Below are 26,448 nucleotides of genomic sequence, written 5' to 3'. Positions count from 1 at the left end.
GTGTGTGTGGGGACACCTGCTCGTCAAAACTCGAATTCCAAAATCTTGGGCATTAATCTGGASTTGGTCCCCCCTTTGCTGCTATAACAGCCTCCACTCTTCTGGGAAGGCTTTCCACTAGATGCTGAAACATTGCTGCGGGGACTTGCTTCCATTCAGCCCACAGAGCATTAGTGAGGTTGGGCAGTGATGTCTGGCGATTAGGCCTGGCTCGAAGTAGGCGTTCCAATTAATCCCAAAGGTATTAGGTGGGATTGAGGACAGGGCTCTGTGCAGACCAAGTTCTTCCATACCGATCTCAACAAACCATTTCTGTATGGACCTCGCTTTGTGCACGGAGCATTGTCATGCTCAAACAGGAAAGGGCCATCCCCAAACTGTTGCCACAAAGTTGGAAGCACATAAGCATCTAGTACATCATTGTATGCTCCCCATTGGGGCAGAGGAATAATTGTCTGGGGCTGTTTTTCATGGTTCCGCCACACCCAGATTCGTCCGTTGGACTGCCAGATAGTTTAGCCTGATTCATCACTCCAGAGAACGCGTTTCCACTGCTCCAGAGTCCAATGGAGGAGAGCTTTACACCACTCCAGCCAACGCTTGGCATTGCGCATGGTGATCTTAGGCTTGTGTGCGCGGCTGCTCGGCCACGGAAATCCAATTCATGAAGCGCCCGACGAACAGTTCTTGTGCTGACATTGCTTCCAGAGGCAGTTTAGAACTCGGCAGTGAGTGTTGCAGCCGAGGACAGACGATTTTTACATGCTTCAGCACTCGGTGGTCCCGTTCTGAGCAGCTGAGACGCTTTTGCTCCTAGACGTTTCCACTTCACAATGTCAGCACTTACAGTTGACCGGGGGAGCTCTTGCAGGTTAGACATTTGACAAACTGACTTGTTGGAAAGGTGGCATCATCCATGACGGTGCCACATTGAAAGTCACGGAGCTCTTCAGTAAGGCCATTCTACTGCCAGTGTTTCTCTATGGAGATTGCATGGCTGTGTGCTCGTACATACATGGGATGTTCAGACATTATATGGATAGAAAATGTAGTATATCTGAATAGTATATGTACAGCAATAGTTAAAGAGTATAGGGATCAACTAGAATAAAGTACATACACTATAAACAAAAAAGTATGTGGACAACCCTTCAAATGGCTATTTCAGCCACACCCGTTGCTGACAGGTGTATACAATTGAGCAGACAGCCATGCAATCTCCATAGACAAACACTGGCAGTAGAATGGCCTTACTGAAGAGCTCAGTGCCTTTCAATGTAGCACCTTCTTCATAATCACCAAACAGTGCCCGACAAGTCCCTACAGCAATGTTCCAACATCTAGTGGAAAGCATTCCCAGAAGAGTGGAGGCTGTTATAGCAGCAGAGGGGGAACCAACCCCATTTTAAATGGCCATGATTTTGTAATGAGACGTTCAACAAGGTGTCCACAAACTTTTGGTCATGTAGTGTACATATTAAGTGGGTAAAACAGTATGTAAACATTATTAAGTGACCAGTGTTCCACGCCTATGTACAGCACATAGGACAGCAACGTCTAAGGTGCATGGTAGAGTAACCAGGTGGTAGCAGCACAGTTGAAAAATATATGGCAAGTAGAAATCAAAACTGGATGGGTAAGAGATAGATTGAGAGGTTGAGGGTAGCTGAAGGGTGGGACTATAAGGAAAAGAGGGATAACTGAAGTAAAATGTACAGTGGCCGTAAAAAGTATTCAGTGCATTTGGTAAGTATTCAGGCCTTGACTTTCTCCACATTGTTACGTTACAGCCTTATTCTAAAATGGATTAAAATAGTTTCCCCCCCCCATCATCAATCTACACACAACACCCCATAATGACAAAGTCCACACCAAAAAAACATGTTTGCGAATGTATCAAAACAGGAAAAAACTGAAATATCACATTTACATAAGTATTCAGACCCTTTACTCAGTACTTTATTGTAGCAGCAATTACAGCCTCGAGTCTTAATGGGTATGACGCTACAAGCTTGGCAGACCTGTATTTGGGGAGTTTCTCCCATTCTTCTCTGCAGATCCTCTCAAGCTCTTTCAGGTTGGATGGGGAGCGTAGCTACACAAATATTTTGTTTCAAGTCCAGGTTCTGGCTGGGCCACTCAAGGACATTCAGAGACTTGTCCCAAAGCCACTCCCGCGTTGTCTTAGCTGTACAGGATCTCTGTACTTTGCGCCGTTACTTTTATAAATTTAACCTTTATTTAATTAGACAAGTCAGCTAAGAACAAATTCTTACTTACGGGTTTGGCCGGTGTACCCCTTCCTCACCGGCCAAACCCGGACGACGCTGGGTCAATTGTGAGCCGCCCTATGGCACTCCCAATCACAGCTGGTTGTGATACAGCCTGGATCTTTCCCTCGATCCCGATTGCTCAATTTGGCCGGGCAGCCAGCTCTAGGAAGAGTTCTGGTGGTTCCAAACCTCTTCCATTTAAGAATGACGGAAGCCACTGTGTTTTTTGGTACCCTTCCCCAGATCTGTAACTCGACACAATCCTGTCTCGGAGCTCTGCGGACAATTCCTTCGACCTCATGGCTTGGTTTTTGCCCTGACATGCACTGTCAACTGTGGGACATTATATAGACAGGTGTGCGCCTTTCCAAATCATGTCCAATCAATTGAATTTACCAGGGTTGGACTCCAATCAAGTTGTAAAAACATCTCAACGATGATCAATGGAAACAGGATGCACCCGAGCTCAATTAAGTCTCTTAGCAAAGAATCTGAGTACTTATTTACATAAAGGTATCTGTTTATTTTTTTATACATTTGTCAACATTTCTAAAAACCTGTTTTCGCATTGTCATTATGGGGTATTGTGTGAAGATTGAAGCGATAAAAAAAAAAAATTATATACATTTTAGAATAACAAAATGTGGGGAAAATCAAGGGCTCCGATTACTTTCTGAATTAACTGTGTGTATGTATGTATGTATGTATGTATGTATGTATGTATGTATGTATGTATGTATGTATGTATGTATGTATGTGAAGTAGAAGTCTAAGTTTTGTTGTCCATTAGTTTACTCCAATTAGGGGAGGGGTGGTAGGCTTAGGGAAACATAAGGAAAATATATTGAAATAAAATATGGGGGATTGGAAATTAGGCAAACAATTACATTGATAGAACTCAGTCTGCAATATTAAAGCTGATCAACACTATCATGGGCATCTAAATAATTACTAATATATTTTTATTTATTTATATACAGTAGACTGTAAAAAAAAATATCTTTGCAAGTCAAGAAACTCAGATTTGATCCCATATACCTTGTCATTGAGATAATTATGAAACCATTGGCAAGCATCAGTTCCCAACCCTATCGAGGACAGCTTATTCAACAGACATGGCAGCACAATTCTTTAAGGCATTTGCAATATAATTTACAACAAGCATGGTAGCCGTAGTGGTGCTATGTTTAGTTCTGAATCCGTATTGATTAACATTAAGTACACCATTTACAGATAGAAAATAATGTAGCTGTTTGTMGMCCAATGATTCTAGTATTTTAGAAAGACATGGGAGCCTGGAAATGGGTTGATAATTATCGAGATCACTACTATCCACACCCTTATGGAGTGGTAACACCAAAGCTGCTTTCCACACTTGGAATATTTCCTGATACTAAAGTAAAAAAATTTAAAAGGTGTGTGCTACTTTGCCAGCAATTAGAGGCGCTGCATACTTAAGCAAAGACGGGTCCAAAATGTCAGCCTCTAATGACTTCTTGGTGTCAATATCTAATAATGCAGCAATAACTTCTTTTTCTGTGAGTTGCCAAAAAGAAAAACCGAGACTACCATTTCCCAAGTCACGTGAGGTTGACTGATTACCCATCGAGGCAACTGGAGCTGTATGTGGGAAGAACAGTCAACTGACTGGCCAAAACCAGTATGATGACCATTTCTTTAAATAGGAAACCAGCAGAGATAAAATGCTGATTAAAAGCATCATAAATCTTAGCAGTTTCCTACATTATTACTGAAAAAGTTTAGGCAGGGAAGTAGCGGAATTACCTGGCTTCAGTGAATTAACTGTTTTCCAGAATTTAGCGTGTTCACTAACAGTCTGCCATAGCGCTTAGGAAGTAGTTTGATTTGGCCTGTAACCTAGCTCACTACGTACGGTAAGACAGCTCGTTCATCATCAGACAGTCACTGCTCCCCAAAGATTTGCCATTGCCTGAACTTAGCCTCTGCCCAGGCTTTCAACATCTTTCGTCAAAATCCATAGTTTCATTCGATTTCGTGCCACAGCCCAACTTTTGTTTTAGTGGATGTTTAAAAAGCTTTTTTATTTGTTATTTTACTTTTTGGGGGTGTGGCTAATGGGGGCGATAGAGTAAAATATCAATGTTTTATGGGTACATAATCACGATAGGACAAAGGTTGTTGTCGCCCAACCCTAGCGCCCAATAATTACTCTAAACCTGAGGACACAGTCAGCACATTTTAAAGACAACACACTTTGCATATAGCCTCAAACCTAAAGCCTTGAGGTATAGCAAAAGGCCTTGCAACAGCAATAACAGTCAGACCTCTGGGAGTGGGGCGACGCTGCGTCCCATTGATCAAGGGGTGGTGTAGCAGCACCACCAGTAATACCACCACCGGCCCCAGCAGTAGAAGTGTTAGCATTAGCAGCCTGCTCACAGCTCAGCACTCTCTCCACCACCCTGCTCCTGTCTAAATCTGTCGAGGCGTTCGTCCTCAGCTCTGTCCTCAGCTCTGTCCTCAGGCACCACCAGCAGCACAGGAGCATCTCATCTCAAACGCTTTAACCATCCGACACTGGCCTCACAAAATCCATCTCCATAACTCGGCCCTAGTCCGGGGCTTAGTTCGATCCAGCCCTAATCCGATCCCAAAGTCCAGTTGTAGATCAGCTCACTCCTTGCCCAGGCCTTGGTCCCAGAGCTCAATCCCAGTTCAGTTCAGACACGCAGCAGAGAGGCACAGTAAAGCGAGGCCCGTCCCGAGCGCAACACTGTCAAACACAGCTAACAAAAAAAAAACTCCCTCCTCCTCCGTCAGTGTTCAAGTTTTGCAGTGCCTCTTCTCGCTCGCCGAGCCCTGCTATGTGACGGTGTCAACCCCTTCCCTGCCATCTAGCATGCCCCTGCCCTGACGTGTACTCTGCCTTGCTGCTACCACAGGATAGCCTATTTATAGCAGCAGCTAGCTAAGCTACGACGATGGTCAAGAATCCGCTTCAGGAAGTAGAGGTACACAGATGGAGAGAGAGAGCGAGGGGGGGGGGGGGGGSGAGAGAGTGGTAAAGGGAGAGGGGAGACAAGAGCAAAGGAGAGACAAGATAGAGGTGGAGTAAAGAGTGGTACAGGAGAAAGATGTAGGGTGAAAGAGAGGAAGGGGTACAGGAGAGAGACAGATGGGTAAAGGAAAGAAAGGGGATGTTCCTATCAAGATAGAGGGATGAGAGAGCTCAAGAAAAGGGAGGGTAAATAGCAGAGGGGGCCTGACAGCAGAGAATTCCTGCTGAGGCTGAAGAATGCATTGTTGCCAAATAGGTAGGTACTTTCTCTAGTAGCTAGCTAGCTTCTTTAATATGCAATTAGGTATTCATATAACTGGGTCTCCTTAAGAATCTACTGTAGCCTGAGTAGAGAGCATAGCTGGAGGAGGATGTGAGGAGAATAATTAAGTAGGCATCTGTGTCGCAACCAGGCGAGAGAGGGTGGAGGTGGAAAGGGGGAGAGTGCAGATGAAATGCATTCTGAAGGTCACACAGGGACTGCAGAATATGCAGCACAATAAACTCAGAGGAAGAAGAGAGAATGCATAGAAAATGCGAACGAGAGGACTGTCACTGTACACAGGGAGTCTAGGGACAGTGGCTCAGAACAAATGCATCTTGTCCCACCCTATCCACAATCAAACAGTCAAAGATGCATCCTTGCATACTTAATCCTGGTTTGAAACATCCAAGATTAAAATAGTACCCTATCCATTATTCAATCCCAAAGCGGACCAAGCTGGCGCTGTACAGTGAGGAGTGGGTTGACAGGAAGGGGATCTGCAGGGAGATCCTATTACCACATCGCCACCATGGAGTCCACAGCAACAAAAACACAATATGGAAATAAATCTACCATTTGTGTGCAATGGTGAAAAGTTACGTGCTCGAACTGTAAGTGTGCTACATACATACATCTCTCAGTAGTGTGCCCGTATTTCTCAGATGCTGGGTAAAATAAAATTGCACGTAGCCTATATCCACACACAAGCCTTCAGTGAGAATAACATACAGTGTTGAGTGACACTGATATTACACCCATTCCAGCATGCAATGGTTCACAACTACAGTGGAAAATAAAACATTACTCTATTAGGCTATTGTTCAACTACTGGACAGTGACAACACATTCCACACCGACAGCAGTGGTGTCCAACCAAGGTCTCAGAGTTTCTAGGTTGCATGAGGTTCACACTAGCTATTGATTCTCACTGGAAGCACCCACACAAAATTACTCTTCTTAAATCTTGTTAGTTAAGATTGAAATATCAATGAATCCATAATTCCGTCAGTAGATAATGATTTAATCTGAGATGATTCAAATACAGTTTACTACGCAGAAGCTCTTTAGTCCCATGATAGAATACACTGCTGTGAAAACACAGATAAAAACCATAAACCATGCAGGCAACTGCAAATCCCCGCATAACCACCTCAAGCCTTAACCCAGAGCCATAGATGTACGGAGTCCACAAACTATCCTCCATATTGGCACCAAACATTCCATTAAATCAATAACATTCTAATTTGGACTCTTTGCCTAGAATGAACCTTTGGAGCCAAGACCGCTGACGTTCAAAACTCGACATCTTCAGAGTTTGCTGAATTCCGTAGTGTCTCTCTATGGCTCTATGTGCCCCAGCCCAGTCAGTCAATTAGACAACCCTCTCTATGTTCAATAGTCCTTACTTCCTGCTGTTGAAGCTGCTGTTATGATTGTTTGTGAGGGATGAAGGGGAGATCTTTGGCAAAGCAGAAAGATTGGAAGTACCAGATGACCTTCAAAAGATAAAGAATATCATGAGTTAGAGAGAAAGGATAAAGGCTCTCAAAGAAGAGGATTTTGAGAGCTGAGGGTTAATTCAAAAAGTATGGAAATAGGTTAAACCAGGGGTTTTCAAACTAGGGTCCAGGTACTGCAGTGCGTCTGCCATTTCTATCAATATCACAAGCTGCAATAGAATATCATCGTGGATACAATGCGTCTCTGCGTCCAGTATGAAGTTAGTTAAAGGTAGTTTCACGAGCCAATGCTAACTAGCGATAGCGCAATGACTGGAAGTCTACAGGAACAGTTATGCCTCAAATTCTGGGGAAGTAGATAAAGGGCTTCATTGCCACAATCTCCAACTATCCCTTTAAAATTGAGGAAATTATAGTAATTGGAGCTGATCACAGGGTTTTCTCTATATAGGAAATTCTTAGGCGGGCCATCTAAGTGGTCATTTTAGGGATGGAAAAACAGTTGTGTCAACTTAAATGACCAAACCCAGATAAAAATCATGCATAAAAGATATTGAACTATGATTTAATAATACCAACTTTGAGAACTAACAAAGAAAGCTAGAGTCAGGGAGATCGAAAACTCCAAAAACCGGGCATTCAATGCACATGCCCATTGATTTTATTATGTTTGAGCAGAAGAACAATGCATTAGCCATTGGAAAATGCATAAAACTGAAAGAAATATGCTTAGAAATAACCAAATTATCTCTCAGCTCCATGCCAAACCATGTAGAATTCCTGGAAATTTGATGAAAAACTGCTCAATTCTCACAGCTCAATAGAAAAATGTGTAGAATTGCAGAAAATGTGCTCTGGAACAGCAACACTTTCTCTACACCGCCAAGACACCTTTCTAGCTAATAGACTGTGTTAGAGCTTACCCTTCCAATGAACTGTGGGGAGGTCAAAATAATGAAACTGTTTACCAAATCTATTCATTTTAAAAAGTTGATTACTTCTCCCTGCCATTATCATTCACCTGATGAGACAAGACATAACGTATTATGGGAGTACCTATGTCGCCGGTTTGCCTGGGCGAGGGTCCCTGGGCAAGAAAAGTTTGAAAACCCCTGAGTTAAACGATAAGAGATATGTGAGCAACTAAAGCCAAGCAAATAAGATAGAAGCAGATATGATAGGGAGTTGAAATTCAAAGACGAAAGACTGTAGGAAAATAGTAGCAAAAATAATCATAAGGGTCTGCTGGGTTGAACATAAATGTCTACATTGAACGTATAAAACAAACTTGGCAGAATAGACTAGCATAGAGAAAGCTCAGCCTCAGAAGAACCAATGTCTTTCAATCCCCATGCCAAGTGAGAGTAATTCCTAATTGGAAGTCCAGCTAATCACTCCCATAAACTAAGGTCATGGACCCAGCCAGACACACTCACTTAGGTGCAGAGGAACCTCTAGGCCACGATCCATCCTCATTCTTCTGCTCTATTACCAGGACCTGCATGGATATCAGAAATAGAAACATAATACACATATAAATATATGGAAACATAATACAAACGCCACTATGTCAACAAACTTTCTTCGTCAGTTTGGCCTACTGTGCCATAAATGTAGTACTATGGCAACACTCGTCTTGTAGTATTTCCAAATCTGTTTTACAATTTCCTCTACTTACAGTAGGGATACATGATATCGGCAAAACAATCTTAAAGCTATTTTACCAAATATTGCGATTTTACTATCGATAAAGATCAAAGACTTGGGAAATGTTTTTTTTTGTGAACTGTTGGAATCATAGAAATATAATGATTTTATGTCAAGAAGCAAGGTGGAAAGCAACATTGCTCTTGTTTGGAACAATCTGTTGACTGCATTTGACCTAATAGAACAGCATGTAAACTTATTGTGAATCTACCAGCGAGGAGGAACTGTGCTGCTTGAGTGACAGGGGGCGAGGCTTGGTGTGTGTGGTAGAGGTCTTGGACCCATTACGAAATGGACCTGGGGCTTTCCTTTCCCACCCGATACGGATAAATAAATAAATAAATAAATATATATATATATATATATATATATATATATATATATATCCAGACCCGGTCCGATCCGAGTGAGGGAAAAGCAGTAAAGTCATTTTTCAAGCTACTTCATTAGCAGAGCTGAAAAAGTGTGAGAGGAGGGAGAGATCGGCCACTCTAGCAGTTACAAATAACTCAATTCAGAATCTTAGTGCTGCATCTCAGTGCTTGAGGCGTCACTACAGACACCCTGGTTCGAATCCAGGCTGTATCACAATCGGCCATGATTGGGAGTCCCATAGGGCGGTGCACAATTATCCCAGCGTCGTCCGGGTTTGGCAGTCATTGTAAATAAGAGTTAACTGACTTGCCTAGTTAAATAAAGGTTAAATTTAAAAAAATGGGGGGACAAATAAAAAAAACATCCGATCTAGTGTCACACACTGAGGTTCTATGACTGTAGTCTATTGCCACTTTCATGACTTATGATTGGCCAACAACAAGCTACAAGCTCCACTCTCGTGAAACTCAAGTGCAGCAACATAAATTATGAAATGTCTCTTGCTCTCCCTTCTGCAGCAGTCACGTTTGGATCTGTACAGTCCCTTCCAGACAAGTCGGTTAAAATTACACATGCCCGAGACCCGTGACACTCTTATCAGACCCGACCTAGACCCGTAACATTATCTAGCTTGGGTCCCGGATAGGGTCTCGGGTATTCGGGTACAGGTGGATCCGTGAAGACCTCTAGTGTGTGGGAAGCAGTCGGAAGGGTAGAGAGGGATAGAGACAGAGTACAATGTAAAAACAGACATAACACAAGGCTGAGTGGCGTTTCAGAATATTGCATGCAACATGGATTTCTATGTGAAATCGATTGGAAATGCAGAGCTGCTGCACAATCTGTTTAATGAATCTACTTGTACTTCTGTATATCTCAAATCGGTTTACTGCATCTAGTTAAGAGTAGTAATTTCCCAATCTCTTAATACAGAGGAAAAGGGAGATTAATCATATCCCCAAGTATACCTTTGCCTCTTAATTGGCTTTGTCGTGGGCAGACTGAAAAGCCAAAGTGGGGGCCTGGGCAGTGTCCAAAATGGAACCTTATTCCATATTTAGTGCACTACTTTTGACCAGGCCCCAAAGGGCTCTGATCAAATGGTATGGCACTCAGGGCTCTAAAGTGTGACCATTTCGGTCAAATATGCTACGAGATATTTTTCTATGAGATCCCCAAAAATAAAATGTAAAAAAATTAATTTGAAGAGAAATAATGAAGAGAAATTATAGGTAAAACGCTGTCTCTTATACACATCTAGATGTGTATAAGAGACAGGTAAGATAACTGCTAGTGGTCACTCATATTGCGAGGGTCTGAAGCTCATTGGTTGAACTCAAATTGCTAGGGGGCTGGCCCACGTGGTGGAAAATGGGGGGGGGGGGGGGGGGAATTTAAATGGCACAGCACAGATTCCAGAGAAACAGTTGCTTTCAAACTAAGAAAGGGAAAGCCTTAATCGACATCCACGTCTCTGGTGCCCGAGGAACAGTGGGTTAACTGCCTTGCTCAGGGTCAGAACGACAGATTATTACCTCGTGGCTAATTGAGCAAAGACAGCAATTCTGCTGATAGATTATGCATATATGAACTGCACATTGACACATTCGGACCAAAGTGGGAGGTTTAAGAAAGCCTTAGTAGTCGCCAAAGTTCCGGAGCATGTCTAAAGAATGTATCAGTGATATGTATTTCTTGCAACTTTCTCAAGACATAACTGCATGGGCCTACCACTTTGTGTTGCCAGTTAGCGATGACGAAACAGTCATTTATGAAGGCTTTCCCATAAAACTTTCCAAATTAAATATTAAACTGCAAAGTATACCTGGCAAAATGATGATATCAATATGATTTGTATCAATCGGGTGGTCTTTTGTTTCGTAAACTCTGCTATCGCCATACAGAAACACCGCGCGCCAAACACCAGTCTCTTGACATGCACAACTGAAATTAAAGGGCAACTACACACCAAAATGTTTTACTTTCTTTCCCAGACATCAAAAGATGTGATTTAATCATTGTTGTGGACTTAGAAAACAAACAAAATTAGATGTTCTATTAAGTGTGATTTTGAGAACGAAAACCTGAAAAAATATATAAAAGGGGAAATCCAAAACCTGGAAAAACAAGGCCGATAATAGTTTTTTGGTGCTATGCCAAATGTATTGGCTGGTAGATTTTCCCCCCAATTTTTTCTTCATTAAGTTTGTTTTTGGTAATATTCATAAACCATGTTGTGGATCGTTCAAAATCCACTTACATTTGTTTACACCTTGTTCAGTCACGTTAGCTAGCTAACAACCTTGTTACTTTACTAGTATATCTAAACACTTGGGGGCACAGAAAATACAGGAAAAGGGATAGCTTCATTAGAAGATAAATTATCATAGCATTTAATGAATGACTGATTTCATGCATGTCCCCACTCAAACTTGAGGCTCTTAAAATTTGATATAACTCATCTCAATAGGTCCTTCAAACTCAACCTCAATGCCAGTTTGACTGCAATTTTTCATTGTTCCTCTTTAATTAGACACCGATTTAGATCTGGTCACCAGGTGGGTGCAATTAATTATCAGGTAGAACAGAAAACCATCAGGCTCCATACCTCGTAGGGTAAGAGTTTATACCCCGTCAATAGGTAGAGCTTTTACACAATGTAGAAACCTAATATTGCAAAAATGACTTTATAATTTCAATGGCAGGTTTTTGTATCAACATTCTAGCTTTTAAAAAACCAATGTCTTTACACGGTTAAATATTAGTTAGAGCACAGCATATGCTTCAAAAGTAGGTTGTCATGACGTTGGCCTGTTGGGGGAGGTTTATGACCCCCATAAATACCTTTCCCCTTTTCTCTCTCTACTCTATAGAGTTGACTCTTGTAAAGCCTTTGTAACATAGAATCTGGTAACATCGAAAGGTGGGAAACGGAACCATATTTCGGTAATCCAACCAGTTGAAAATATGCATTGGTACTTAATGAATATGATCTCAGATCAGTTGTTGTCTGAGACATTACTACTAATGACAGGATGACAAACTGTATCTTGGAAAGTCGACTATCTAGTTATCAGATTCACATGGAATTGTTATGCAATTTAAATGTTTAAATATGAAACTATTTGTGAAAAGATTAAATGTAATTTTAGCTTCTTAAATGAGAGAACGGTTTGTCATAGGGAAACTCTGCTCACTCAGAGGCCCCGCCTAAGTGAACAGACTTTGGTTGTAAACTATGAAACACGCTTTTCTTTCACCACTATATAAACCCGTTGACGAAAATTCTACTTTCTATACCGAGGACGTGAGGACGACGGTCCTATGTTAAAAGGGCTCAGATAATAACCTAACGAAATTAGCACCGTGTTCAATGTGAAGGTGACGATCGACACGCAGAAAGGATGAACTTCAACTATACCACCCAGAATATAGCACGAGCTTAAAAGTATGGCAACTTGGTATGAACTTTGAACTCTTCACTCCAGAAGTGATACCTCCTAGCCGTTGAGTTAGCAGCAGCCGCTGTAAACGTGGGCTATGAAAGGACGGATGATGTATCCAGTCTAACACACAACGATACTACAACGTATGCAGTTTACAAACAGACGTTCTTCAAAGGACAAGAGATCCCTGCTGGGCAACCTGGCCATCCATCTACGACCAACCTATTGAAGCGCAGCTCAGAGTAAATATGTATTGCATTTTCCTTTTTCCAAATGGGAAGTTATTTAGAATGCATAAGATTCTGTATTTACGATAGCATCCCTTGTTACTCAGTCTTCCTGCTCTTTCATTCAAAACCCAACCCCCTTTTCTTAGTGTAACCAGCCGTCATATCTGTTCCATCCGCAAGGGACGTTTTCCTTAATGACATACATTGATTACAAATTATGTCCATTCTGTGTAGACGTAATACTCTGTGATTATTTAGGTATTTAGTAAATAAATGATTAAATCAAATTTTGTATTGCCAATTCAACTTGTTAGCCAGGGTTCGTGAAGATAACCAAGAATTTACTACTTTCAGATGAGACTGAATAAAGTGCCGATTAAATATTGACTGCTACTGATGTAAAAGATTACTAGGTCTTTAACTTCTTGAGGATAGGGTGCAGAGTTTTCACTTTGGGAAAAATAGCGTGCGCAATTTCAACTTCGTGCTACTCATCCCCAGAATATAAGATATGCATATTATTAGTAGATTTGGATAGAAAACACTCTGAAGTTAAAACTGTTTGAATCATATCTGTAAGTATAACAGAACTTATATAGCAGTCAAAACCCTGAGGACTAACTTTTTTATTGTTAAGTTCCTGTATGTTCAATGGGTTTTCATGGGCACACCAGAATTCTAATTACTATCCACGCAGTTTCTACTGATTCCACTGGACGTCGCCATTGTATGGAAAAAGGTTAAGGTTTTTCCTTAGTGAACTGAGAGAAGATATTGACCCGGAAGTGGAGTGACGTCGTTTGTTATGTTTGAGAGTTGAGCAAGACTTGAAAAGTACCGTGAGTTTGTTGATATCCTGTATTGAAAACAGATTGACCCGTCTTCAATTTGATCGATTATTAACGTTTACAAATACCTTAAGTTGTATTACAAAAGTACTTTGAAATGTTTTGGCAAAGTTAGAGGTAATTTTTTTGTATTTTGTCGTGATTTTGCGCAAATTGAACGCTATTTTCCTGGTACAACGGCGCCAAATAAAATGGACAATTTGGATATATGGACGGAATTAATCGAACTAAAGGACCATTTGTGATGTTTATGGGACATATTGGAGTGCCAACAAAGAATCTCGTCAAAGGTAATGCATGTTTTATATTTTTATTCTGCGTTTTGAGTAGCGCCGGCATGTTGAAATTGTCAAAGAGAGGTGTAGCCTCTGTACTATCATCAGATAATACATCTTATGCTTTCGCGCGAAAGCCTTTTGAAATCGGACATGTTGCTGGATTCACAACGAGTGTGTATCTTAATTTGGTATCTTATATGTGTAATTTAATAAAGTTTGATTTTATAGATTTTTTTTGGGAATCTGGCGCTCTACATTTTAACAGGCTGTTGGGACGCTAGCGTCCCGCGATCCCAGAGAAGTTAAGAGTATTCGGAAGATAACAGCTCTATAGACTTATTTCTTGGTGCCCGACTTTCTAGTTAATTACATTTACCTGATTAGCAACTTCTTGTCATAGGGGGCGCGTGTTTTCACTTTGGAAAAAAATCGTGCCCAAATTAAACTGCCTCGTACTCTATTCTAGATCGTACAATATGCATATTATTATTACTATTGGATAGAAAACACTCTCAAGTTTCTAAAACTGTTTGAATTATATCTGTGAGTAAAACAGAACTCATTTTGCAGCAAACTTCAAATCTGAAAACGAGGCTCTGTTTCAGGGCCTGCCTATTCAATTGCCTAATATTTATCGATATGCTGCACTTCATACGCCCTTCCCTAGATGTCAACAGGCAGGGTGTCTAGCTTGATCTGATGGTCGAACAAGAGCTCTTGGATGACTGAGTGTCCAGATTTCCTTTCACCCTAGGCGCGGAAGCACCTCCATATTGTCTTATGATAAGCGTTCGGTATACACGCTAATATCTCCGGCTCTGTTTTTATTTGATACATATTAGAAAAACATCATAAAGTAGGTTTTTTCAACCGAGTTTCATCAGTTTATTGGGACTTTGAGTTTTCCGTTCTTTGCGTCGAGAGAAACTGGGAACGTCATCAACATTGGCTAGCATTGTGGCGCGAATTCGCAGAGAAGAAAGACATTCTAAAACCAAACAACGATTTATCCTCGACTCTAGGACTCCTTGTACAAGATTCTGATGGAAGCTCAACAAAGTAAGAACAATTTATGATGTTATTTCGTATTTCTGTGGAAAATGTTATTCCTTTCTCTGCCGTTTTGGCGGGCGCTGTCTCCGCAATAACGCAAGGCTGTTGTATGGTAAAGTTATTTTTAAAAATCTAACACGGCGGTTGCATTAAGAACCAGTGTATCTTTCATTTGCCATACAACAAGTATTTTTATGTAAAGTTTATGATGAGTTCTTTGGTCAGATTAGGTGAGTGTCCAAAATAGCTCCGGACATTCTGGTGAATCGATGCTACATATTCACAATGTATAACCACGGTTTGCAGCTCTAAATATGCACATTTTCGAACAAAACATAAGTGTATTGTATAACCTGATGTTATAAGACTGTCATCTGATGAAGTTGATCAAGGTTAGTGATTAATTTTATATATTTTGCTGGTTTTTGCGAATGCTATCTATGCGGTGAATAAATGTGGTTGTGTGGTTGGCTATTGTGGTAAGCTAATATAAATATATATTGTGTTTTCGCTGTAAAACACTTTTAAAAAAATCGAAAATATTGGCTGGATTCACAACATGTTTATCTTTCATTTGCTGTACACCATGTATTTTTCATAAATGTTTTATGATGAGTATTTAGGTATTTCACGTTGCTCTCTGTAATTATTCTGTCTGCTTTGGTGATATTTTTGATGGTAGCTGCAATGTAAAACTATGATTTATACCTCAAATATGCACATTTTCGAACAAAACATACATTTATTGTATAACATGTTATAAGACTGTCATCTGATGAAGTTGTTTCTTGGTTAGTGACTAATTATATCTATATTTGGTCGGTTTTGTGATAGCTACCTATGCGGTAGAAACATGGTGAAAATATGCGGTTGAGTCTTTGGCTATTGTGGTTAGCTAATAGAAATACATAGTGTTTTCGCTGTAAAACATTTTAAAAATCGGAAATGATGGCTGGATTCACAAGATGTTTATCTTTCATTTGCTGTATTGGACTTGTGATTTCATGATATTTATATGCTATTATTTACTTTTGGCGCTATGCTAGGCTATGCTAGTCAGCTTTTACTGATGAGGATGCTCCCGGATCCGGGATGGGTGTTAAGTAAAGGTTAATCAGGTAATATTAATTACAGAGAAATTATTTTATAGAATAGCATGTCATATCACAATCCGGCATAGCCAAAAACACGACAAGGTAATCAATTTTATGTTCTACTCTTAACTTTAAGTTGGAGGCACTAGCACTACCAATGACATTTTAATTTAGAGTCCTGTGTAGGGAATAGCGTGCCATTTGGGACACATTCCTGTATATCCTCTAGAGCAGCTGTTAACATTGACAGGAACGTCCCTCCAGTGACCCATTGCCCAGTTGTCTGGATTAATCCCTGCTTGTAAATGGATGTTTAGGCCTAGGCTACTTCTGGTAAAGGACACTTGCAGCTTCGCTGTTCTTTGGAGCCAGATACTTAAGATGTGTATAATAAGACGTGTTGGGCTATATGTACAGTTGAAGTCAGACGTTTAGATACACTTAGGTTGGAGTCATTAAAACTCGTTTTTCAACCACTCCACACATTTCTTGTTAACTATAGTTTTGGCAAGTCGATTAGGACATCCATTTTGTGCATGACAAGTAATTTTTCCAACAATTGTTTACAGACAGATTATTTCACTGTATCACAATTCCAGTGGGTCAGAAGTTTACATACACTAAGTTGACTGTGCCTTTAAATAGCTTGGAAAATGCCAGAAAATTGTGTCATGGCTTTAGAAGCTTCAGAAAGGCTAATTGACATCATTTGAGTTCATTGGAGGTATACCTGTGGATGTATTTAAAGGCCTACCTTCAAACTCAATGCCTCTTTTCTTGGCATCATGAGAAAATCAAAAGAAATCAGCAAAGACCTCAGAAAAAAAAAGTCTGGTTCATCCTTGGGAGCAATTTCCAAACGCCTGAAGATACCACGTTCATCTGTACAAACAATAGTACTCAAGTATAAACACCATGGGACCACGCAGCCGTTATACCGCTCAGGAAGGAGACGCGTTCTGTCTCCTAGAGAAGAACATACTTTGATGCGAAAGGTGAAAATCAATCGCAGAACAACAGCAAAGGACCTTGTGAAGATGCTGGAGGAAACAGGTACAAAAGTATCTATAGCCACAGTAAAAAGTCCTATATCGACATAACCTGAAAAGCCGCTCAGCAAGGAAGATGCCACTGCTCCAAAACCGCCAGACTATGGTTTGCAACTGCACATGGGGACAAAGATCGTACTTTTTGGGGAAATGTCCTCAGGTTTGATTAAATAAAAATATAACCTTTTGGCCATAATGACCATTGTTGTGTTTGGAGGAAAAAAAGGGGGAGGCTTGCAAGCCGAAGAACACAATCCCAACCTTGAAGCACAGGGGTGGCAGCATCATGTTGAGGGGGTGCTTTGCTGCAGGAGGGACTGGTGCACTTCACAAAATAGATGGCATCATGAGACAGGAAAATTGTGTGGATATTTTGAAGCAAAATCTCAAGACATCAGTCAGGTAGTTAAAGCTTAGTCACAAATGGGTCTTTCAAATGGACAATGACCCCAAGCATACCTCCAAAGTTGTGGCAAAATGGCTTAAGGACAACAAAGTCAAGGTATTGGAGTGGCCATCACAAAGCCCTGACCTCAATCCTATAGAAAACTTGTGGCCAGAACTGAAAAAGGCAAACCTGACTCAGTTACACCAGCTCTGTCAGGAGGAATGGGCCAAAATTCACCCAATTTATTGTGGGAAGCTTGTGAAGGGCTACCTGAAGCGTTTGACCCAGGTTAAACAATGTAAAGGCAATGCTACCAAATACTAATTGAGTGTATGTAAACTTCTGACCCACTGGGAATGTGATGAAATAAATAAAAGCTGAAATATATCATTCTCTCTACTATTATTCTGACATTTCACATTCTTAAAATAAAGCGGTGATCCAAACGGACATAAAATGGGGAATATTTACTAGGATTAAATGTCAAGAATTGTGAAAAACTGAGTTAAATGTATTTGGCTAAGGTGCATGTAAACTTCCGACTTCAACTTTAGGTACTTTATTATAATTACAGTGGATACTACACTGAACTAAAACAATAACGCATCATGTGAAGCGTTGGTCCCATGTTTCATGAGCTGAAAAAAAAGATCCCAGAAATGTTCCATACAACATACAAAAAGTGTATTTCTCCCAAATTTTGTGCACAAGTTTGTTTACATCCCTGTTAGTGAGCATTTCTCCTTTGCCAAGATAATCCACCACCTGACAGGTGTGGCATATCAAGAAGCTGATTAAACAGCATAATCATTACACAGGTACACGGTGTTAAGATGTCACCGAAGAGGATTGCTGACGTTTTACATACTTGTAACCAACTGTGCTATTTTGTTCGTTTTCTTGCGTCGTTTAACTTATTTTGTACGTATTGTGGCTGCGACTGTCTTTTATGACCGAAAATAACTTGACATCAGAACAGCGATTACTCACCTCGAACTGGAAAACCTTTTTCCTTTAATGTGTCTGACGAGAAGGATATACTGCTTTCCCGGGAACAATCCCAAATCCCCATCATTTGCGTGAAGCCGGAGAAAAAGAGAAGTCGGGCTGCCTTATGAGAATTTGTAGGCGGGCAAATAAACTCCCACCCGTTCTTTTGGCTAACGTGCGACCATTGGAAAATAAAATGTATGACCTAGAATTTAGATTATCCTACCAACAGGACATTAAAAACTGTCATATCTTATGTTTCACCGAGTCGTGACTGAACGGCGACACGGACAATAGAGCTGGTGGGATTTTCCATGATCCGTCAGAACAGAGAAGCTACGTCTGATAAGACGAGGGGTGGGGGTGTGTGTCCATTTTTCAATAACAGCTAGTGTGCGATGTCCAATATAAAGAAGTCTCAAGGTATTGCTCGCCTGTGGTAGAGTACCCTATGATATGCTGTAGACAACACCATCTATCAAGAGAGATCTCAACTATATTATTCCTAGCCGTCTATTTACCACCATAAACCAATGGTTAAAGACCGCACTCAAACAACTCTATAAGGCCATAAGCAAACAAGAAAATGCTCATGCAGACCACCTTTAATCCACAAACAGATGCATACAAAGCACTCCACCACCATCTATTTGGCAAATCTGACCATAATACCTTCTGATTCCTGCTTACAAGCAAAAACTAAAGCAGGAAGTACCAGTGACTCGCTCAATACGAAAGTGGTGTCTATGCTACTGGACTGTTTTGCTAGCACAGACTGGAATATGTTCCGGGATTCATCCAATGGCATTGAGGGGTATATCACCTCAGTCACCAGCTTCATCAATAAGTGCATCGACTTCGTCCCCACGTCCGTACATATTCCAACCAGAAGCCATGGATTACAGGCAACATCCTCACCAAGCTAAAGGATAGGTCTGCCGAAATCAAGGAGCTGGATACTAATCCGGACGCTTATAAGAAATCCCGCGGAAGCGTGGCATCCGTGTCATTTGACCACTTCCGTATTGAGCGAGTCACTGGTACTTCTTGCTTTAGTTTTTGCTTGCAAGCTGTTCTGTCCTGCCAATGCACGGAAAACCCTGCCAATTGTATATTATCTGTGTCATCGTTCAGCCACMTCTCGGTTAAACATAAGATATTCGTTTTTAATGTCCTGTTGGTAGGATAGTCTCGAACGGAACATATCCAGTTTATTCTACAGTGATGGCTAATAGAACGGATGGTAGAGGCAGGTTACCTACTCGCCGATTAATTTTCACAAGGCACCCTTGATCTCCTCCACCTGTATTTCCTTTTCTTCAGGCGAATGACAGGGATTCCGGCCTTGTCTGAGAGAAAAATGCTATCCTCATTAAAGAAAAAATCTTTGTCCAGTTCGAGGTGAGTATTCGCTGTTCTGATATCTAGAAGCTCTTTTCGGGTCATAAGAGACAGTAGCTTCTACATTATGTAAAAAATAAGTTACAAACAATGCAAAAAAACACAAAATAGCACAATTGGTTAGGAGCCTGTGAAACGGCAGGCATCCCCTCCGGCGCTATTCCGAGTAACAAGAGCATAGAGAATTTCCTTGTCGGTTTGCATGGTGTGGAATAATCTAGATCCTATATAACTGGTGCGATGACAGGACAGGAAGTAGAGACAATGTACAAATAGCCTGGTATCCAAGGGTTATTTCATACCTGTCCTTGGTAGAGTCCTGCGTCCTGTATAGTGCTGTCCGGTTTGTTCAGAGGCTCGAACGTGTTGCTCATGTACTTGTTCCACAACCTGGTCTCTTTCTCGTCTGGGATACTGAACAGTTTACGCATCTCCTTCTCAATGGTGTCTGCATCACAGGAGGTTATAGAACAAAGGTAACAAGTAAGCAACACACATTGAGTATACAAAACATAAGGAAGACCTTCATAATATTGAGTTGCATCCTCTTTTTGCCCTCAGAACAGACTCAATTTGTCACGGCATGGACTCTACAAGGTGTCGAAAGCGTTCTACAGGGATGCTGGCACATGTTGAGTCCAATGCTTCCCACAGTTGTGTCAGGTTGGCTGGATGTCCTTTGGGTGGTGGACCATTCTTGATACACATAGGAAACTGTTGAGCGTGAAAAACCAAGCAGCATTGCAGTTCTTGACACAAACCGGTGCACCTGGCACCTACTACCATTGCCTGTTCAAAGGCACATATCTTTTGTCTTGCCCATTCACCCTCTGAATGGCACACAAACAATCCATGTCTCAAATGTCTCGAAGTTTAAAAATCCTTCTGTAACCGGTCTGCTCCCCTTCATCTACACGGATTGAAGTGGATTTAACATTTGACATCAATAAAGGATCATAGCTTTCATCTGGATTCACCTGGTCAGTCTGTCATGGAAAGAGTAGGTGTTCCTAATGTTTTGTACACTCGGTGTAGGTGACAAAATGAAAAAATTACACACATGCACCTGCATACTTAGGGCAGAGAATAATTGGTTGTATAAATCGCTCATGCTCTGATAAATTGGCAGCAGATTAATTCATTACTTTATAGTAACACTCCCTGCCCATGTAATTGCTGATGACTTGTGTGCGCTTTAGGGAGCAGAGTTTTGGCAGTTATTTTGGGAGCGCATCATTTTGCAGTAGTCAAAAGCAAAGTCAGTGTTCATAAGAGGTCGACAAACAAAACAGAGATATCAGTGACCTTCCCCTGTGATTTCACTGGTTAAATTGACCATTAAAAGGCTGGCAATGCATTCGATTTTCATAAACTTAAAAGACGTTTTGTATTATCAGTGAAATAACTAAGAGCAATGGGTCACGGGAACCAAAGTATACCACCAACAAGTCAAATGAAGAACTACAGAACATGTCAGGATATAAATATAGAATCCTCATATCAGGAAGAAAATGAGTGGAATTGATCCACAAAAAGGAAAAAGGAGAGCTTCTCTGCATTTTAAAACAAATATATTACTTATTCATTCTCTGTGCAATCACTATGACTGGTGCTAATGGATGGGAATGATCGATTCATTCATTTTTTGGGTGAGAAAAGTGGCCAGTTGCTACATTTGTCAGGTTAACTGTACAATGAAAATAATGGTCATACCAATGCTTACTAGGGTTACACCAATATAATGGTACTCTATGGCTCAGTTGGTAGAGTATGGCGCTTGGTAAAGCATGGGTTTGATTCCCAGGACTACCCATACGTGCACGCATGACTATAAGTCACTGTAGATAAAAGTGTTAAATTATAGATAAAACTATTATATTATAATGGCAGGGGCTCTTGAGTGGCGCAGCGGTCTAAGGCACTGCATTTCAGTGCTTGAGGCATCACTACAGTCCCTGGTTCGATTCCAGGCTGTATCACAACTGGCCGTGATTGGGAGTCCCACAGGGCGGCGCACAATTGGCCCAGCGTCATCCGGGTTTGGCCGTCATTGTAAATAAGAATTTGTTCTTAACTGACTTGGCTAGTTAAATAAAGGTAAAAGAAAATAAAAACAGGGTAGAAAACAGGTGGAAATAATCCATGAGGAAAAGACACTAGAGTTTCTTCTAAATAAAGATACTATCTGCTCAATTCATTCTGTTAGGGAGAATAAGTCTGCCTACCTATCGTGTCTGCTTTGCTGAAGCGTCTGGTGACCACGTTGTCCATGTCGCGGTCTTCACACAGCTTCAGTTCTGTGAGGTACACCTCCACCTTGCAGTGCTTCACAAACATACCCTGTTCTACCACCTGTCGAAATATGTCAATAGAGTGTGTTTTACATCATGACAGATGGCAAAAGAAAAAACTAATTAACAAATATGTTTGTTTTTCAAATGAAACACTTGACAATGTTAAAGTTCTCTTACATGACAGATGGCATGAGAAGAAAATAGTTATCACTCGGTTACAATTTTGGCAATTAAACTCATTACATTGTGAATTTTGTTCTAATCATTTGTTGTACATGACGGCATATGAAAGAAACAAAAATATTTTTTGCTAATTAAACTCATGACATTGCGCCAATATGGGCAAGATTCGCATTGCTGATTGAGTACAAGTTGGAACTCGCTAAAACTCTTCAACATTGAACAGAGAAGCAATCACCAACTTCACCAAGGAAACAAGAAATAAAGAACAAAGCATATGGCAGTAGAAACAGAAACAAATTAAGAATTTGGCTTCCCAGTTAATAGGACTATGTATACACTGAAAGCATTGTAAGTGTATAAACTATAGGCTACACTTTCTAACTCCGTTGAAAGGAGCGTGTCACGGAGACTCTTAATATAGCCCCAGAGCGTAGACACAGCTAAAGGGTCCATTCCTATTCATTTCACACAGCCCCTCCGCTGGTGGCTGGCCCCACACCGTAGGATACAGACCCGCCCTAACCCCAGGCAATGAGATCAGCTGTAGGCATGGGTCAGATTCACCCACCAGACATCACCCACGGCCCTCCTTATAAAATGAATGCCCAGCCATGTGTTCCACACAACGCAGAGATAAAAGGCAAGTTAAGTCTCACAGTAACAAACTGACAGAACAGCCAATTTAGAAAACAGCTATGCTAAGAACCAACCCCGATCCACCCCGCCCTTTGCTTAGGCTCTCTCCCTTGTTCGCTCTTCCTTCGCTCTTAAAAAGCCTCTGCCGCTCTCTCTGTTTGACCTCAGGCAGCATTCCGCTATTTGGAAAAACAAGGACACTCTAGAATCACTCCCCAGGTGATAGGTTCTCTACGTTGAAGCTGAGTGGAACCGCAATAGGAGAACCCGGAAAATCAATTCCAACAGTCTAACAGTAAAAGAACCCCCAAAAGCGAGAAAGAAAGAAAACCTCCTGCATGTTGTGTCTCGTAGCTCGCTCCATGTTGCGGTGTTCCAGTCATCCAGAGCAATCTCTGAAAATAGAAACGGCCAGGGCCACTTGATACCCCCCGCAACATACATGGCAAAAAGGGGAGGATCGAATGGGGGAGAAAAATTAAGCACTGCAGCAGCCATGATGCCATGACTGGCTAGATTTGAAAATGCAGAAAGCCATGTCTGGGCTCACGGAAGTACAGTAGGCCCGGCTGGCAGTTAACGTAGGGTTATTTCTAACGGCTATCATAACCCCTTTGAAGTTTCCAGGAACACAATCCTTATGTAAGTTACTGGCTTATACTGTAGTTAGTTGTCAGAGTTAAACCAAAAGCACACTGAATAAAAAAGCAACTAAATAATATCAATGTAGCCTACTTCCACTTTAGAAAATCTGATCTTCTGAAGACAACATTGAATTAGTAAGCATCTGTACTCGGGACCACTTTAGGTTTAAAAACCAATCAAGTCCTTATACAGAATGTTAGTGTCGGTCCATGTATTACAAATAATAGCTAGCATATTTGGAATACCGGTAGCTAAATTGTATCAAAAACAGTCCCGCTGCTTTTCTCTTGAAGAAGACAGTGAGAGAGACATAGGCTAAACATTGAGATAACTTATGCTTGAGATTCAGTTACTAGCTGGGAGGGACTTAATATCGATCTAGAAATCAAAGTTATCCTGGTATCCTTTTTCACAATGATCCCAATCTGACCTGTGTTGAAGTATATTGATCAATCCAACCCTATAGAACACAGCCGAGATTGACACAAATGGAAACTTCTCAATTACTCCTCACACCACAATAACCTCTTCAGCTACAAGTAGGTTATCAACAAACAGGCCAAACGGCAACCATTGAAATGTAATTGTGTACTGACCATATTATCTAATCTCATACTATTCACCACTTCACATAAAGTACCTGAGCCTTGTGCTCTGACTGATCTTCTCTTTCATCTGACTACTGCTGAGGCACTAGTGCTACGTACACTGTACCCAATCAGCTCTTATACCCATACAATAGGTCTACATTTTATTTATTTGACCATTTAAAAACAATGATATTGGACCACACCAGCCATAATTAGCCACTAATAACATCACCCATCCTTACCTTGCGTGAGATAGGCTCTTGTCCCTCCATCAGTGGATACCAGCTCACTAGCTTATTCCAGCCTTCTGTTGGGATCAGGATGTAGTCCAGCTCATCAATGAGGTGCTCCTTGATGGCCAGAACATCCCCATCTACTCGAGAGAGCGAGAGAACCGGGTCATGTTCATTAGGCAACAAACAATAGAAAATGGACTGACACGGAAGGACTACCTGAACCTGGCCAATAACAAACATTAATTTTTGTTTGTCTGTTTGTCATAATGAATATGACCCAGGTTTTGTGGCGAAAGTGGGTTTACTAAAGGGAAACATTTTAGGACAATGTATGGCTAGGGTTATAATGGGGTTGTTCAATTGGGACAGCTTCGATGGTGGTAGCCTACTCATAATGGCAGTTTCTCATACAATAAAACCAAGCAACAGATAGCTTTCTATAGACCAGAGTAAGGCTACCCTTGACCATTTTCATTGATGTTTAGAGTATATTATAGACCTACTTTTTCTGTCATACTTAGCCTATAGAAATTGCATGTATAACAGCATTTAGTTTGATATATTAGGTAAGATACATCATGTTGTTCACACTAAACATCCTGTACTGCGCAAAACAGTGGTATGTTCATCTGGACACACTGGGGATGAGTAAAAGAGCATGTTATGAAGTCACCATTTCCACTATTCTCTCCAGAGATAGACCTCCTTGAAGCAATATTTATTGCCTGAGTGTGGTGCATCTTACCACTTGTAAGGAGCCCCGAGTTGTCCACTGGTCCAGGGTAGACATTCTGGTCTCCCATCTGATATTTGTCCCAGCTGTCAAAGCCCACATATTTCTTCCACTGTTTGAACCAGTGGCTGTCCACTAGGTACCTATGTAGAAAGAGAACTGATTATTTAGATTTGAGATCATGCTAGACTAGATCTGAGTTTGGGGTAGCAGATGGTATCTGATAAGTTAAAAAAATAAAATAAAGTGTGTAGCTCCAAAGTACAGGCATGGTACCCACTAACCAGCACAGCTGAGAGAAAGACAGTTACAAAAGTCTCTGTGTTTCTCATTCAGTTGATCTTTGTTAATTAGAGAGAACTCGAGACAAAGCAGTCATTTCAGAATGACCAGCAGCTGATCTGTTATTAGATTAAAAAACTTTCATTGACATTCATTTGGAGTAACGTTAAACAATGTAAAGAATGTTACAAATACCATAAAACAGATGCTTGCCAACAGTGTGAGCTAGACAAAAGTTAGCTAGTTGGGACACTTGAGTGTCACTAAACATCAATTGTCAGCAGCTAACTGTTTGATACTGGCACGTTTGTGTGTTAGTTTGCAAGCCAAGTAATTTTGACAGTTGCTTTTCATGACTCCTCCCTGACTTGCCAGATGAGCTCACGTCACGGGCAAAAACTTGAAATCAAGCTAGCCAGCTTTGAATCGCAAGATCATGAAACTGAAATCATTGGGAAAATAAATGTATTTTACTAAGTTAGCTACGTTGGTAACGTACCTATGTGTCTAGACAATCCCATGTTGGCAAATAACTTGGTCACTAGAAACTGTGGAATGTAGCGAACCCGCTGGCTAGCTTTAGCTGACAGAGGCTGACTGACTTGATAGCTAACGTTAACTGGCAAGGTAACTGTCAACACGGCCTGTCACACCCGCTCTCCGCTGCTTTAGCACTTTGACAGCCACGATAAGGTCAACCAGCACCTTCCTAAGACCTTTAAAAAGTTATCAGCAAACTCTTACCAAGTATCTCCCTTTCGTAGCTGTGTTTTCAGCAGTGCTGCGACTTCTCCTCTCTGGGTATCCAGATCAGCCGCTCCTCCTTCCGCCATCTTTCCTTGAACATCACCCGCTGCATGGTGGGATAGAGAAGCGTCTCACACGGGCGTAAGACAGCCCTTTTCAGCCAATCATCAACCCGAACTGGAACTGTGCCTAGTAGTCAGCGTGG

General features: G+C 41.1%; 1 protein-coding gene across 5 annotated transcripts in view; it reads right to left on the bottom strand.

Annotated features, from left to right (window-relative positions):
* The window catches only part of LOC111951466 (ubiquitin carboxyl-terminal hydrolase 15), a 40,539-nt gene extending 14,169 nt beyond the window's left edge, over positions 1-26,370 (bottom strand). The window contains exons 1-7 of one of the 5 annotated variants that reach the window (XM_023969584.2): positions 26,241-26,370; positions 25,227-25,357; positions 24,488-24,618; positions 22,123-22,249; positions 20,200-20,345; positions 8,475-8,536; positions 6,985-7,074 (exon numbers count right to left, since the gene is read on the bottom strand). In XM_023969584.2, the coding sequence (XP_023825352.1) occupies positions 6,985-7,074; positions 8,475-8,536; positions 20,200-20,345; positions 22,123-22,249; positions 24,488-24,618; positions 25,227-25,357; positions 26,241-26,329 (776 nt within the window). In that variant the 5' untranslated portion in view covers positions 26,330-26,370. Of the gene's footprint in view, positions 1-6,984; positions 7,075-8,474; positions 8,550-20,199; positions 20,346-22,122; positions 22,250-23,341; positions 24,275-24,487; positions 24,619-25,226; positions 25,358-26,240 lie in introns of those variants that run through there. The other 4 variants (XM_070434795.1, XM_023969601.2, XM_070434801.1 and 1 more) reach the window with 4 other exon arrangements.
* Between the last annotated feature and the right edge of the window lie 78 nt (positions 26,371-26,448).

Source organism: Salvelinus sp. IW2-2015, linkage group LG3 (assembly GCF_002910315.2).
Source record: "Salvelinus sp. IW2-2015 linkage group LG3, ASM291031v2, whole genome shotgun sequence".
Taxonomy (NCBI): Eukaryota; Metazoa; Chordata; class Actinopteri; order Salmoniformes; family Salmonidae; genus Salvelinus; species Salvelinus sp. IW2-2015.
Note: the sequence above shows the minus strand (reverse complement) of the source record. Positions and strands in the feature narration are given on the sequence as shown.